The sequence below is a fragment of the Natator depressus genome, chromosome 21, assembly GCF_965152275.1.
Source record: "Natator depressus isolate rNatDep1 chromosome 21, rNatDep2.hap1, whole genome shotgun sequence".
In the NCBI taxonomy this organism is placed as follows: Eukaryota; Metazoa; Chordata; order Testudines; family Cheloniidae; genus Natator; species Natator depressus.
The window spans coordinates 8,851,837-8,867,862 of NC_134254.1; the positions used below are offsets into that span (position 1 = coordinate 8,851,837).

At 52.6% G+C, this 16,026-nt stretch overlaps 1 protein-coding gene across 8 annotated transcripts in view; it reads left to right on the top strand.

Moving 5' to 3' along the window:
* The window catches only part of LOC141975573 (uncharacterized), a 22,209-nt gene continuing 6,183 nt past the window's right edge, over positions 1-16,026 (top strand). For 3 of the 8 annotated variants that reach the window (XM_074936031.1, XM_074936037.1, XM_074936038.1), the window contains exons 1-7: positions 7,896-7,965; positions 8,857-8,932; positions 9,790-9,945; positions 12,790-12,939; positions 13,816-13,887; positions 14,482-14,605; positions 15,127-15,182. In XM_074936031.1, the coding sequence (XP_074792132.1) occupies positions 8,894-8,932; positions 9,790-9,945; positions 12,790-12,939; positions 13,816-13,887; positions 14,482-14,605; positions 15,127-15,182 (597 nt within the window). In that variant the 5' untranslated portion in view covers positions 7,896-7,965; positions 8,857-8,893. The other 5 variants (XM_074936032.1, XM_074936035.1, XM_074936033.1 and 2 more) reach the window with 5 other exon arrangements.

Below are 16,026 nucleotides of genomic sequence, written 5' to 3' on the forward strand. Positions count from 1 at the left end.
GTATTGTAAGGTTTATTGGATTGTCATGCTGTGGAAAAGGCATAAACCTGCTAGAGAGGAAGGACATGGTTGGAGACCAGTGGGAGAAATCCATCATGACCCGCCTATGCCCCAGAAGGAGGTAATTGGACAATATCTTTTTCTGTATCTCTGTCATTCGTTGCTTTCTAATTGTAAACACAAGGCCATGCTTTTGGTTCAAATAAAGGTTTGAATTAAGAAACCGGAGGGATGTGTGGCATGCCTCATCCAGCAATATTTAGAATAGAATGTTTATAGTTAAACTTGTTTTAATAATCTGCACCGGCATAAAGGATGTGTGTGTAACAAAGGGGTGTGGAGTAACACAGGGCACCCACTCAGCTGGACCAACACCGACCTGATGATGACAGAAACAGCCTACCTGTGCCCAGGACTGGGTAGCTGATCATTACCCTATCTTGCTGTTTGTTTTACTTCTCTCTTATGCATGATTCAGGCAGTGATATACACGCCGGATGTTTTCTTATTAAAGCTTTAAACTAGTGAAGGTTAGTAATTGATGGGGACTGGGCTTTTCACCCAACAGGCCTCCGCATCAATCTTAATTATTTGTAAAGCAGAAAAGAACCAGGAGGCCAGATCAGTTTTCATCCCTCTTTTACAGCTGGAGAACTGAGGTACAGAGAACCAAAACGATTTGCCCAAGGTCCCACAGCGTTGTGAATTCTATTCAATGGCAAGCTAGACAAGGGTTGCCAGCATGTAAGGATAGGACAGCCCCCCTCAGGTATCTGTCAGAGGCCGGTTTGGTTCACCCGGGATAGAGTCACGCGCTGTGGTCAGGGTTCGATCCCTTGTGTCCCTCTGTCAGCAATGTCTATTCCTGAGCTGGTGGCAGGTGGCTTTTTAGGGCAATGCCATCTGTGCCATCTCTCTCCATTGCCCAGAGTTGGGTACAGTTTGTCCTCATTGCTTTTCAGTGAGACGTCTTTTACGGGTCCTGATCATCTAAGCAAGTATCTTTCTCACCCTCCCATGTATTTGGGACACTGGAATAGAAAGTGCCTGTCTGTTCCCATCTCCTTGGGTCGTAGACAAAAACAGAACCGACAACTTCAGCCTCACAAGCCAACGTTCCAACACGAGGCAATACTCCCTGTAGGCACTCAGGAACCAGAAGAGGGGGGCAGCAGGTCTTTAGTTCCTCATTACATCGATTGTTGGCATATTTGCATCAAGACACAGCTTTTTGAGGTCTTCTGCCCCAGTGAAAGGCTCTCAGCCAGGGCCGTGCAGACACCCAGGGTGCCATAGATACAGATCTGTAGAGAGAGATGTCATAGACTCATAGAAGATCAGAGTTGGAAGGGACCTCAGGAGGTCATCTAGTCCCACCCCCTGCTCAAAATGTATGTTGTTTTCTGCAGAATTTAAAACCCCAGAAGAGCCACACGCCCGGAGGAAAGTTTCAAAGGGTTTAGTTCAGGGTTTAGTTCAGTTTAGCTGCCTGCTGCCCTGGTCCTTGGGCCTCAGGGGAAGTTGTTTCCAGTGTCACACACCAGCAAGTGCAAAGGTGCAACCCCGAACACCTCAGCACCACTTCCCTTCCCGGAGACGTTAATATACCAGCCAGTGCCTGGGTGGGACCACAACATCCACCCGTCAAGGGCAATCAGCAGCAGCCGCCGCCGGCCTGCTTGTCCCCCCCCAGCCCCGCCCGCAGGCTCAGTGCAGGGGAGTCAGAAATACTCCAAGTCTCCTGCAGCCTGCGCTGGAAGGAAACTCGCGTTTCTCGCTTCCCCCTCCGCTCTGTGCCGTCTGCAGCCAGGGCCCGCGGGCACACGGCTGCTAAGGGGGCTGCTGCCCCCCAGCTGCCCAGGAGCAAGGGCCTGTGATGTGCTCTTTATCCCTAGGCTAGCCTTGCAGTGGGGAGTCAGGTCTCTCCCGTCGAGCCTTAGACCCACGCCTGCTTTGCTGTGGGGCCTGGAGTAGCCCCCCTGCCCCGGCCCCTCCCCGCCTACTCTCGCTCAGCTGATTTGTACCCGGGTGCCCAGCCACGGGCATTGGAGTTGGGGTGAGTGACCTGCGTGGGGCCCATCCCACATTTCTTGACTGATCCAAAATTCGGGTGAATTGGAGGCTTTTTTTTTTTTGGGGGGGGGGGGGGGGGGAATAAAGCTGGGATGCAAGATTCAGAGAGTGGCCTGAGTGTATTTTGGATGTGTTCAGTGCATTGCAAAGCCTTGGGGATCATTGCAGAAAAAAATTGTGTGTGTGTGTGGGGGCGGGGGTTTGCAAAGTTGTGTCAGCGTCCTGGTTGTGTTGCATCCTGCAAAGGGTGTGCGTGCCTGTGTCGAACTGGAGCCTATAGACCTATGAAAAAAATCCGGGGAGGGGCTGCTCCACTCCCCCACCCCCATCCCCCTTGCCCTATAGCAACTGCTGTCCTGCTTGCAAAGGGTAGCGAGAATGTTGGTTAGCAAAGTGTTTCACCTGCCCTGGCTGTTGTTAGCAAAATGCCCCCTTGCCGCCCTTCCTGCAGGGTGATTGGGTCCCTTCGTGTCTCTCTGGCAGGGGTTCCCAAGCTTCCCCCGCCGCCCGCGGCCTACCTCTGCAGCCTGTGGCCCGCCCTTGCCGCTTCTTGAGGGAAACGGTGAATGGTCGGTGTGCCATCCATACACGCCATCCCCCTGCACATAAACGCCGAGCCCGTTACCTGTGTGCTGCCATGCCTGACCTCCCTGGCATGCTGCCCGCAGAGAAATGCTGCCAGACCTCGGAAGCCGCCCGGGTTTCGTAAAACCTCCACGGGGAACAAGTGCTGAGAGCCAAATGTGGTGGTCAGTGCACCCTTCTGCATAAAACCTGAACGCTCGGTCACGCACCCGTGTGCCCAGCATTGTTGAAAACCGCACTGTGCCCTTTGACTTTTTTTTTATTATTATTTTTTTTAAACGGAATAGCTACATTTCTGTGCGGTGTGAGTAAAGACCCAACCCTGTTCTCTACTAATTAGAGAAGAAAAAAATAGGGTAAATCCAGATGTAAAATAATTTGCAGACCAGGAGTCCTCTTAATGGGATGGCCGTGCCCACTTCTCCTTGCACAGGTGTTCCAGCTGGGGACATATGTTCGTGAGACTCAAGCTGATCTCCCCTTCCATTTTCAGCCTTTCAGCCAGCTCAAGATGCAGGCAGGGAGTTGCTAGGGCCTGCGTGCAGGTCAGGGGATAGATCAGGGTGCAGGCAGGGGGTAGCTAGGGGTTGTGTGCAGAGAGGGGTGTAGCTCAGGGTGCAGGCAGGGGGTAGCTAGGGGTTGTATGGGGGCTGTGGGGATAGCTCACGGTGCAGAGAGGGGGTAGCCAGGGGCTGTGTGCAGAGAGGGGTGTAGCTCAGGGGGCAGGGATGGGATAGCCAGGGGCTGTGTGCGGAGAGGGGTGTAGCTCGGGATGTAGGGAGGGATTGTGTCCGAGGGGGTGCTGCTGCAGGGCCCAGCTGTGCACTCAGTCCCTGGTTGGCACAGTGTGGGAATCCCCACTCCTTGTGGCTCTGTGTGCGCTCGGGCAGGCCATGCCGGTCCTACACTGTTACTGTGGCCACCGGCACCCAGCGGTTCGTGGGCACCAAGGCCTACATCTATCTGAGCCTGGAGGGCGTGGTGGCCATTACCCAGCCCGTATGGGGAAACTGCCCTGGACGCACAGCGTGGTTGGCGTCACTGCTGCCCGCCCCCCCCCCCCCCAAAAAAAAAACAAACTCTGCCCATGATGACAGAGCACCCAGGACTGTGCCCACAGTTTGGGAACCCCTGCTTCGCGGTTTATAGAGCACATTTTGCTCCTGGGCTGGAATATGGGCCAGGTGTTCTTGTTATTAATTACACCATTGTGGAAAGGCAGGCCAGACGAGATCGATAGGACTAGCACTGAGGGTTTGGCTTGTAGTAATGCCCAGAGACCCTGATTATGCTGGGTGCTGTGTGGAAACAAGAGAGAGCCAGTTATTGAGGAATTGCTATTCTAGTGTTATTCCTGGGCGCTCGGGTTTGTCTACACATGAAAGTTAATCCAGTATAAGGTAACGTGTGAATTTAAAGCAAGAAACTATTCCTGATAAAAATCCATGTGTGGATGCTCTCATTCCAAACCTTACCTTAATCTGAACTAACTATCAAGTGTGGACAAGCCCCAAGTGTACAATTTGGAAGTCCACAACTTTTTATTGGGAAAGTTTCAAACAAAAGGCTTCCCCCACCAATCTTAAATAAAAATGGCATTTATAAAAACTGACCTTGTCCCTGTGCTCAACCTGCCTGGGCATTTTACTTGTTTCAAGTTCCTTATTCAAAAACTGAAGTTAATTGGTCCCGGAATCAAGTGGTCTATTTTGAGAGGCAAGGCAGTGTTGCCTGCTCTGGTGATTTTATTGCAATATTTCCTGTTTGCGTTAAAGCTCCAGCACTCAGAGATGCATGGTTAGTTGGGAATCTTAGTTTTCATTAAAAGTCAAAATAAGTGAAATTGTGACCCGAATGCATCCTGAAGGCCCAGAAAACAGAAGGAAAATAGAAAGAACCCCCCAAAAATATTATTTTTTAAAAAATTTCATGATTTTGGGCGGCCTGACTCCATGATTTTGGAACATTTGGGGTTAGCAGTACTGCATGTGTCTTGTGAAAATGAATGGCCAGTCCCCCCACCCCTGCTCTCAAAGCACTTTGTGAAGGCACAGAAGTTTCATCATGCCCACTCTACAGGTGGGAAACTGAGGCCCGGAGAGGGGACGTGAGGTCACAGAGTGAGCCAGTGCCAGAGCTGGAATAGAGCCATAACCCCCCACTCCCAAGCCCTGCTGTTTGTTGTTGCATCCAGTTTGTTTTCTTTCCTGTCCCATTTCGCACAATGCAAATAGATGACGTCAGTTTCATTTTTGTTTATGGTCAGTTTTGCTTTCAGGCTCTTAATGGGCCAGTGTTTGGACTGCAGAGGGCAGGACAGTGTTTATCTATTTCAAACAGCTTTCACTGGACTTTTGTGTGTGCAATATCCTTCCTATTGGTCATAGCTTTTATAAAAGCTTCTATTTACAGTGTGTCTAGCTGAGGCCAAATTTAAATCTGAGGCATCCATTTAAAATTGCACGGGATAGTCCTGGGCAGTGTAGTGAATGAGAGCTGCTAAAAATAACAGGCCCCAGGCCCCTCCTGGGGCTAAGTACGCTCAGCGCTTATCACCTTCAGTAGGGGGTGAGAACTATCTGCAGTGTGCCGCAGGTCCAGGACTGGGCCCATGGAGGTTTTTTGGAGTGTTCAGCATATGTGACCTCCTGAGGCCAGTGCTGGAGGGCGAGGGAGGGTTTTCCATATTTCTCACTGCAGATGCTTGGCATGATAGATTGTACTGCCGGAGTTGCCCAGGCCAGTTCACAAGGCTGCTCACGTGAATGAAGGTGGTAGGATCAAGCCCCTAAGGCCCCGTCAATGGACAGTTGGTGTCGGTAAGCTTTGTATCAGGTGTGAGTTCGCCTGTCACCAGTGCTTTTCATCCATAGTGGGAATGGTAGTTAGGGCACGTGCTCCGGAGCTGTTCCTGACCACGTGCAGTGGATTTCCATTAAGGGCAAGTGTCATGTAGGCTCCACACATCCACCATCTGAGAGCTGAGCCGGTGTGAACTCGCGATGAGCAGTAAGGGGGCTTCTCAGTCCTCCAACTCCATTGAGCCAGCTGGGCTGAAAGCCGCCCCCTATGAACCTGTGGAGACAGGGCCTGGAAGGGGACATAGAATCATAGAATATCAGGGTTGGAAGGGACCTCTGGAGGTCATCTAGTCCAACCCTCTGCTCAAAGCAGGACCAATCCCCAACTAAATCAGCCCAGCCAGGGCTTTGTCAAGCCTGATCTTAAAAACTTCAAAGGAAGGAGATTCCACTACCTCCCTAGGTAACACATTCCAGTGCTTCACCACCCTCCTAGTGAAAAAGTGTTTCCTAATATACAACCTCAACCTCCCCCACGCGCTCTACCCCCCTGTAGTGCTCTCTCTCCCTGTCATCTGGTGACTCTGGCCTACCTACTAACGGATGACTCCCCGTTGACCAATATATGCTGGTCTAATAAATACATATCACATGATCAATATGTACTGTTTGGGCTACGGATATCAATATGCATTAAACACACAATAATTTACTCCTGGGGGAATTCTGCGCCAAAAAAATTAAAATTCTGCTCACAATATTTTAAAATTCTGCAAATTTTATTTGTCAAAATAACACTACATAATCACGCCAGTTTCAGTTATTTTGGTAATTTATTTCAAAATACCTGTCAGCAAGTATGTCTGTAACAATACAGACCCACACACAAAAATTCGCCCAGGAGTAGAGAGTTAAAGAAACCTCTATGACAAGCCAGTTTCTCGCCCCCCGAGCCCTTCCCTCCAGAGCCCAGCCGCAGGGCCCCTCCCCCTGCCCAGACACCCGCTCCCTCCCTTTCCCCTAGAGCCCAGGGATCCAGAAGGAGAAACAGACTGATGCTCGGTCCCAGGCTGAGTTTCCTGTGTGCCACCCTCTCCTTCCCTCAAGGCATGCTGGGAACTGCAGCTGCCAGGATCCCTCTAGCTCCCTCCCCACAGCAGTGTCACCTATGTGCTAGTGGCAGCTAGCAGTACTGCAGTCCATTTCTGGGGGGGAAAGGAAATTCTGAACGCACAACCTTAAATTCTGCATTGCGCAGTGGCGCAGAATTCCCCCAGGAGTAACAATATCAACATACAGTAGAACCTCGGAGTTATGAACACCTTGGGAATGGGGATTGTTCGTAACTCTGAACAAAACATTATGGTTCTTCTTTCAAAAGTTTACAGCTGAACATTGACTTAATACAGCTTTGAAACTTTACTATGCAGAAGAAAAATGCTGCTTTTAACCATCTTAATTTAAATGAAGCAAGCACAGAAACAGTTTCCTTGCCATGTCAAATCTTTTTTAAAACTTTCCCTTTATTTTGTTTAGTAGTTTACATTTAACACAGTATCGTACTGTATTGGTGGGGGGTGTTTTTGGTGGGGGGGTGTCTGCTGCTGCCTGATTGTGTACTTCCGGTTCCAAATGAGGTGTGCGGTTGACTGGCCAGTTCGTAACTCTGGTGTTCATAACTCTGAGGTGGTTCTGTGCCATTAGATTGTATATATATATTTCAAGCAGTTACACGGCCTGAATTGGCCTCTGTCTTTCTATAATCCTGTACACTTGTGCTAAGTATCCTGCAGCACCTTGCATTAGCTGAAGTAAACTTCGGCTTAAGAAGACAGTAAAACTGTCAGGAACAGAAGATGTGGATGTTTTACCATAGTAACGGGTAGGGAGTTACTCTCTCTGACCAATCCTGGAATTGTTGGGATATACATATATATATATATATATATATATATATATATATCAATATACATTGTGATTTATATCTTTATGTAGAAATATGTTATAGGTTATTGAGGCCTGGTATGAATGACGCATGCTTGACATGAATACATGCATTGTAAGTTGACAACCGAAGCAAGAACTTAAGGTCAAGGACTATTAGAACTATTTGTGCAAAAACAATCTTGTTATGTTCCGAGAAAAATACGGAAAATCAGCAGAAAAGGAAACAATACCAGCTGGACTGATATAAAACGGTATAAGAATTGGAGGAAATGGCACGTCTGGGATCATGGCGGCCCGTCTTGGATCATGGAGGCCCGCCCTGGATGGTGTCTTTGGAATTGTGTGGGTAGAAGGCCTAGTAAACAAAGGCAGAGAACCGATGATGCGATGGAATGGACTATAAATGGTTGCCTATGATTTCTACAAATCGGAGTCGTTTACTGATCTAGAGTCCCATGTGGATATAGATGTGGTTTTCACTGGCTCCCCTCATCTTACAATCTTATGATCAGCAGGAATCTCGACTGGCCATCAGGATCATTCTAACCTTTGGACTCTGGTATAGTATGTTTGGGGTGTGAATGTGGAGTGAGTAAGGTTTGTTTTGTAATCAAAACAGAGCATTTTAGAGTATTATATACCAACACTGTGTCCGATATCTGCCTATTCCCCATCCTGTAGGGAGACCTCTGTTGCAAGTCTAACAGAATGTCTCAAAGATAAGGACAAGATATATGAGTGTTCTACTCTGATACAAGCCCAGGGGATGCCTTCATGCCCTTGGTATCTGGAATGGCTGAGTTCAGAACAGAGAGCTAACAGGTACAGCATGGTACCAGAAAAACAAAGTAGAAAGATGATTGGTTAAATCTAGCCTCAGATGATGCATACAGTATCTCGTTACTTGTGGAGGGGTTGGACAGAAAAAGAATAGCTTGAGGGGTGTACCTTTGGACCCCTGCCTTCTTTGTAACCACGCTGCTTCCTGGAAACGGGTATTGTATTGAAACTTTTTACCTCTACTCCATTATTACTGACATTGAGCCGTAAATCTCACTGACTTTGGTTATGTACTCTCTTGAGTATATTTCGTAACAAGCCAAAGTGCGGTCAAGCAATTGACTGTACGGTTTACCAACAAACTGGGGTAAGAGAAATCGTGGAAAATTGGTAGCAGCTGACTTTGGTGTGGCAGACAGGTCTGCGATCCTACTGACTTGTATAAAACGTGCCCTAAGGGCAGGGAAATGTACTAATAGCAAAGCGAGGGGTGTTACCGAAATGGAAAAGGAAGTCAGTGTAGCTAACCGCCACGCTTCAGCGGTGATAAACAAGTGGGCTATGAAGGGCTGAGGTCTGTCTGTGCTGATTGATTGATTGAGTTATGTGGGGTTTCAGTTGTTAATCAATTGAACTCACAACATTTCCCTCCCCGCCCCTTTTCTCCCAGGGCTTGAACAAGGAGGGGTTTCGCCTTGAGCAACAGGATGTTCCCCGGAAGAGGGCACCCAAATGGTTTCTTCCAAGTAAGTGGCTTCGGAGGGGAGGAGATGGTGTAACCTGGTGCTGCGGGAAGAGATGGGACCGTTGCAGAGTCTGCTCGTTCCCCGGGGGACAAAGAGTTAATTTCCAAATGGTTCAGCGTGCTCTGGACATGGCTGGGGAGAGGAGGGAGTTGTAAGCATGGACAGAACGATAAGGTCACCAGTGACGGGAGGCGCCTGGTTTTCTCCCTTCTCAGTCTACTTTCCTCGCTTTCCAAGCAGGAGTCAGAGTGTGTATAGGGGAGGGAAATAGTGGTGTTCCACCCAGTCCCTGGCCAGGCTCCCTGAATAGCTGGCTTGTTTCCACCAATACAACCAGCAGCGAAATGGCTGATGGTGTCAAATATTGTACATTCCCGTCAATAGGCTCCAGAGTTAACGGTCAGTTGAGATGAACTTGGGGGGCCAGTCACACCTCTTTCCTGACCATGGAGCTACACAGCAAGCTCCATCTCTGGTGTAAATCCATTGTCCCCGAGTCTCAGCCAGGCCTTGTGTCATGGCACTGGGAACAGCTCTGGCCTGCCTCCATCAGAAGCTGCAGCTGATTCAGGGGGCTCGTTGCTGACTTGTGTCTCGTGTTTGCTGTGATGCTTTGGGAATGGGAAGAACATGTGGAATAAGAGGAGTTTCAGTCTCCCCTTTGCTTCAAGAATCATTTCCCAGGGGCAGGTTAAAAATGTGCCAGTTCCCACCCATGTAACTGTGCCCCCCGCGATCCACCTGCTGTGAGGCAGCAAGGAGAGCGCTGTCACTGAGGTAAAGGAGAAGATCCTGCCTCACCATGTGTCACGCTCATCGCTGCCCTCCCCCCTGTGCCACATGTATTCTCTTTGCAGCCCTGCCCTCAGGACATCAACCCCTGCGCCTACCCTGCCGACCTTCGCAGGGGTGACGAGGACATGGGGTGGGCGCCCCAGGGCCATCAGCAGGCAGCCAACTGGGATTACCGACACAGGAGACGCGAGGAAGGCTTCAGGGACAGGCGGCACTCGGTAAGTGGGTCTGGGCTGAGCCTGGAGGGGCGTTGTGCCCAGGCAGAGCGTGGGAGGTGGGCCGCAGGTGAGCTGGGGCTAGGGCAGGAGCAGGGGACGTGGGTAGTGAGGACGATGTCCCGCGGAGAATTCTTGGGGCAGGCATAAGCAATCGCTGCTTGGGCACAGCTCTGTGACCCGCATGCAAATGAGTGGAGCCTTCCTGAGTGGCGGGGAGGATGTTAGGCTGGTCAGGAAGATGGGGAGGGAGCCCTGTGAGGGCTAGGGGGTCCAGACTGGCTCTGTCAGGTGTCCTGATCTGGCCCTGCTTCCCAGGGGTCACAAACCCACCAAGCCATGGGACCAGGCCAAGCTGTTCCATGCCCGGGGCTTGATTCACCCCCTGAGGACCAGCCAGTATCCTTCCGGCTAATGCTTCCCAGGAGAACATCTTAGCTGTGTCACCTGCCTCTGGCTGCTGCTGTTCCAGGCCACCCAGGCCATTCCTGCTGCTCACTCCCAGAGAGCCCAAGTGCCCTAGCAGGGGCCTGGGTGGCTGGACACCTAGGCTCTAATCCTGGCCATGCCACTGACTTTCTGTGTGACCCTTGGCAAGTCACTCGACCTTTTCTTGCCTTGGTTTCCCCAGCAGTTAACCACAAGCAAACAGGGTTTGCCCACCTACCTCGCAGTTGAGTGCCCTAAAGCAGCAATGGAGAGGCACAAAACAGTGCCTGGCTGAGAGAAGGTAAATGGGTCGCTCCTATTCACCTTCCTTCATCGCCCAGGAAAAAGGGGACATTGATTAAACTGATTGGAGCAGGTCCTTTTATTTACACTACCCGTAATTAACCTGGGGCCTAGAGTTCAGTCAGGTTCAAAGGGGAATAGACATTTACTGATGTGGATAATGTGACTATTTGCAGTTACATTCACAGGCTAAAAAGACCACGTAAAGCTACAAACCTTCATGCTTCTGGGTAGGAGACAGCCGCAAACTGATGGGGTCAGGCAGAAAATTCCCCTTTGGGCCACTTATTCCATAGTGTTCGTTGCAGGGGTTCTTGCACCGTCCTCTGAAGCAGCTGGTGCTGCTCACTGACGGAGATGGGATACTGGAGTAGATGCCCCCTCCCGCCCCTGTCCCAGATCTGATCCAGTCTGGCAATCCCTATGAATGAGACCTCAGTCCCTGTGACACAAGGGCAGGTCGTACATCCCCACGTGCCTCACTCAGGACTGCCCTCACCCCACGTGTTGGGTCTTTGCAACCCTTTTCCCAAGACATCGAACCCTGCCCCGCTGACTTTTACGGGGGTGACACGGGCGGGTGCTGGGCACCCCAGGACCATCTGCAGCCAGCCAGGTGGGAGAACCAACCTGGGAGGCATGAGGAAGGCTTCAGGGGTGGTTGGCACTCGGTAAGTGGGGTCCAGGCTGAGCCCTGCTGCACTGTTGTGTGCATGCAGACAGTGCGAGGGCTGTGGGTAGCAGAGAGAATTCCTGGTTTGTCTGTAAGTGACCAACGCAAGCTCTGCTTGGCTGATTGAGCTGGTCACGGCTCCGGGGGAGGGATGCCCATGAACAGAGCCTCCCTGAGAGGTAGGGAACGAGGAATTCAGAGACCACAGTATTAAGGGGGTCAGGAACTAACCATCGGAGGAAGGGGGGCAGGTCAGGAGCAAAGGGCAGAGAATGGGGAGCACCAGCAGAATCTGAGGGTCAGCACTACCTCTTGTTGGAGTCCTGACCAGCCTCTGCCTCCCAAGGGCTATGAAGTCTGGGAGCAGGCCAAGGTGTTACACCGGTGCGGGCTTGACTCTTTCCCAGCAAAAGCAAGGGGGCAGGAGGGGATGATAGGGCCTGAAGTGCTAATGCCCCCCAATTGAAGGGGGGTGGGCAGAGGAAGATGATTACCACCTGCCTGGGAGGGAAAGGGCCGGAGGCTTATATCTGGACCCGAGACCCCTGCCCCCATTGACGGTGTTCCTCTTAGTACTGCCGTCCCAAGCCATCCGGTTTCGTACAGTTCACTCCACATTCTGGTCTGGAGTTTAGAGCAGGGGCCTGGGCGTCAGGACACCTGGGTTCTGTTCCTGATTCTACCACTGACTCGCTGTGGGACCTTTGGCAACTCGCTGCACCATTGTGCTTAGGTGTCCCCGTCTGTGAAATAGCACTCCTCCAGCTGACAGCCCTGGGAGCTCCTTGGGAAACCACCCCCGCCCACCTTCCCTCTGTGATTTAACAAGGAGGGAACCCCTGAGAGAGGGTTGTAAAATAATGAATGGGGGAGATGGTAGATTTGGGGGGGGGTTGCCTGCTGACCTTCCCACCCGGTCCAAGAACAAGAAGACAGCCAATGACCTTGGAAGAAAACTGAAAGCTCCTAAAAGGAAACACTGTTTAGTCCGGGTGTATAAATTAACCTGTGCAACTCATTGCCACAAGGTATCATACTGAGGGCAAAAGCTCTGTAGGATTTCCAATAGGATGAGACCTTTACAGGGGCAGTGAGAGCTTCCACAGTTGTAGTCCATAGGATAAAAATATCATGTAAACGCTACAAATCCTCAGGCTTCAGGGTAGGAGACAGCCACTAACTGATGGGGTCAGGCAGAAAATTCCCCTTTGGGCCAGCTATTCCATAGTGTTCAGTGCAGGGGTTCTTGCACCTTCCTCTGAAGCAGCTGGTGCTGGTCATTGATGGAGACGGGATGCTGGAGTAGATGGCCCTCCTCCCAGGTCTGATCCAGTCTGGCAATCTTTGCGAATGAGATCTCTGTCCCTGTGACACAAGGGCAGGTCGTACATCCCCGCGAATCTCACTCAGGATTGCCCTCACCCCACGTGTTGTCTTTGCAGCCCTTTTCTCGAGACATTGAACCCTATCCCGCTGACTTTTACGGGGGTGACAACGGGGGGTGCTGGGCACCCCAGGACTATCCGCAGCCAGCCAGGTGGGAGAACCAACCCGGGAGGGACGAGGAAGGCTTCAGGGATGGGTGGCACTTGGTAAGTGGGGTTGGAGTTGAGCTTTGGTGTGCAGGGCACCGTTGTGCCCATGCAGACAGCGAGAGGTGGGCAGCGGTCAGACTGGTGTTGGGTGGGCAGCGGTCAGACTGGTGTTGGCAAAGGATAACACTAGTATAATCTCTGCAGGGCTGGTTACAGTGCTGGGGATCCCAAGTGAACGGAGCCTTCCTGTGCTGGACAAACCAGAGGGATGTTCTGCTCCCACCCTGCAAACTCGGGGAGAAACGCCATGTAGTCTGTCCTCTGTCATGTTCTGCAGGAGACCTATTGGAGCTGATTTCTTTATCACTGTATACAGTCTCTCATGGGGCACGCTGTACGTTGGTGAATCTGGCAAGTCCAAGCCTGCAGATCTGTCCGTCTGCCACTTGGATCTGCCTTGCCCCCGGCTCCTAGTTCCCTGCACTTACCCCTGGAGCACTACCCATGTACATCCATGTCCTGAGGGCTCTTTGCTGAGGGACTGGAGCTGAGCAAACGTGTCCCCAGTGAGCGCGCACCCCCCCTCGCCCCTCTTATACTGCACTGTAGCTGGCGCGTTGTCTCCCACTGCTGTTGTTCTGCGTTGTCAAATTTCAGAAGAGTCCCTTCCAGAGAAGTAGCATGGTCAACTCTATATAAAGCAGGGGACTGGGAACCGGGACACCTGGGTTCTATCCCCAGACCTTGGGAGGGGAGCATTGCCTGGTGTTTAGATCAGGTGACTGGGCTCTGTTCCTTGCTCAGGGAGGCGGAGTGAGCGAGCAGGTCTCCCCTTGCTCTGCCTTGTTGAGCTTCTGCAAAGCACGCTGTGCAAAGCACCCAGAGTTACCCTGCCATCTCCACAACCTGTGTAACACGTGTCCCTTTTCTCAGGCCACGCCACCTAACCAGCACTGCCCGAAGTCAATATCAAGGGAGGAACATGGCAACTCCTGGGACAGGCAGGTGTCAGCAGGGGACGCGCGTGGGTGTCGGCGGGAGCAGGGAGCTTTGGCTGGCGGGGATGGGCCTATTGCCTGGGGCCGAGGCTCTGAAATTCCAAGGCTGGCCTACAGAGAGGTTCGCTGAGTGGGCCGGATCCCAGGCGAGGGTTGCCCAAAGAGCACATCCAATCACCCTGCAGTGCTGGCGTGACCCACAATCTGCACTCAAGTCAAGTGATCCCAGGATAGCCCACTGCTCCCAGGCTCATCTCTGGCTGGGCTGTTCCCACCGCTGCCACTTTTCAGCTGTGACTGTCCGGGCAGCACCACTCTAAGGGGGATAATCTCATCTGGAGGGAGAAGGGGAAGGACACGGGTGGGGTTGCTAGGGGGGGTAGATACCAGGGGAAGGAGGAAATGGGCGTGCCGGCCTGGGGAAAGGGAAAAGCAGCCGGCCAGCCCTGGAGGTTGGAGCGCCAGGGTGGGATCTGAATACCAGTGGGGACCTGGCTCTGCCCTTTGTCTGGACCCCGGATGGAGCCTCCAGGGCTAACACTTGCTTTTGACCAGAACGAGAGAAGCTACTCACAGGGCCACCTGTTCCTTCTGCAGGGAGCAAGGCTTCTTCCCCAGGAAGTATCGTGGCCGCGGCTGGAAGCATCACCGTGGCCCTTTCCGAGGCGGCTACCGGGGGAAATTCGACCCTCACTACCACCGCTTTCAGTCTTGCTCCTCCAGAGGTCAGTCCCTTGGGGGGCCTAGGCCATACACCATATGGGCTCCTTAGCCCCGGAAACAGCAATGCCCCATCCCGAGCTGCATTCCAGGGTCTCAGCACTGAGTGAGAAAGTCCTGGCAGTTCTACCTGCCACGGAGGTCTCTCTGGCCTGAAGAGCAGGGTCTGGATCCCCGGGGATCGATCGCAGGGGTCCCAGGAAGAGCGGCAAGCAGGGCGGTATGGAGCACAGCTGACTGTCGGCACGTGGCTCTGTTAGGAGAAGGATTCAGGGGTGGAAGGAGGAAGACTGAAGCCCATAGGAGAGGCTGGGTGGCAGAATCTGCCTGGGCTGAGGAGTGGCCCAGGAGGACCCATCTGATTTTTCTCCACCCAGCATGGGGCTGGGACTGGAGGGCAGTGTTAAAACCAGAGCTCCTGCCCCTCACTCAGGAGGAGGAACGTGGCCCGGCCCCCATAGGCCCAGCATCCCTGCTGCCCCCTGGTTCTGTCTGCCTCATTCTGTCCCTGTTGGTCTCTTTGCAGAAGAGTTCAAGTCGTCCAGGTCGTCGGCCTCCCGCTCCCCAGAGAGACACTCGGCGGTAAGAGGAGAGCGGCGTCTCTCTGCTTCCCGCCAGGAGGGCAGCAGAGGGGATGAGCCAGGTTCTGGAGTCCAGCCCCTCATGCTTCTCTGCGCCCCAGCCGGGCAGGGGGCAGAGGGGCCGGTGAGGAGGAATTGGTCTTATACCCAACCCGCTTGTGGCTGGGGTTCCTGCTTGTGCTGCCTGGCCAGCCCTGAAGGGTGACTGCCCGTGGGGACCCACCGAGCAGACGCAGGGTGGGCGCCCCCCATGCGTGACCAAATCCTCCCCCCCCCCTTACACGAGCATGTCACAGTCAATGGGGCTGCCTCAACGTAACCAAGAGGAGAACTTGGCCCTTAGCTGCTGTGGAGTTGGTCGTGGTGGGCATTCCCCAGAGCAGTAAGCCCCACAAAGCTAGAGCCTGGCTGCCCCCGGTGAACTGCAGCCTGGAAAGATAAGCTGGCGTTTCCAAAGCTGACTGAGGGATTGGGATGTCTGGTTCCTGCGGCAATCGAATATGGACTGGGTAGCCAACCCCTGGAGGCGGCTTTGGGAAGTCTCACCCGCTGTCTTTCAGCTGAGGACAGTCCGTGGGCCAGGGAGGGGAAGGGAGATGCCCACAGTCTCACTGGAATCCCCAACCACAGCTAGAAAAGCCTGCAGGCTGCTAGCCAAGGAGGGGAAGGCTGGCCCAGTGGTTAGGGCCTGAGCCTTGGATTTCAGAGACGTGGGTTCAATTCCTGCTCTGCCACAGTGTCGCTGTGTGACCTTAGGCAAGTCACATAGTCTCTCTGTGTTTAGCCCGGCCTCACAGAGGTGTGGCAAAGATAAACACAGTAAAGAATTTGAGGGCCTAAGATAG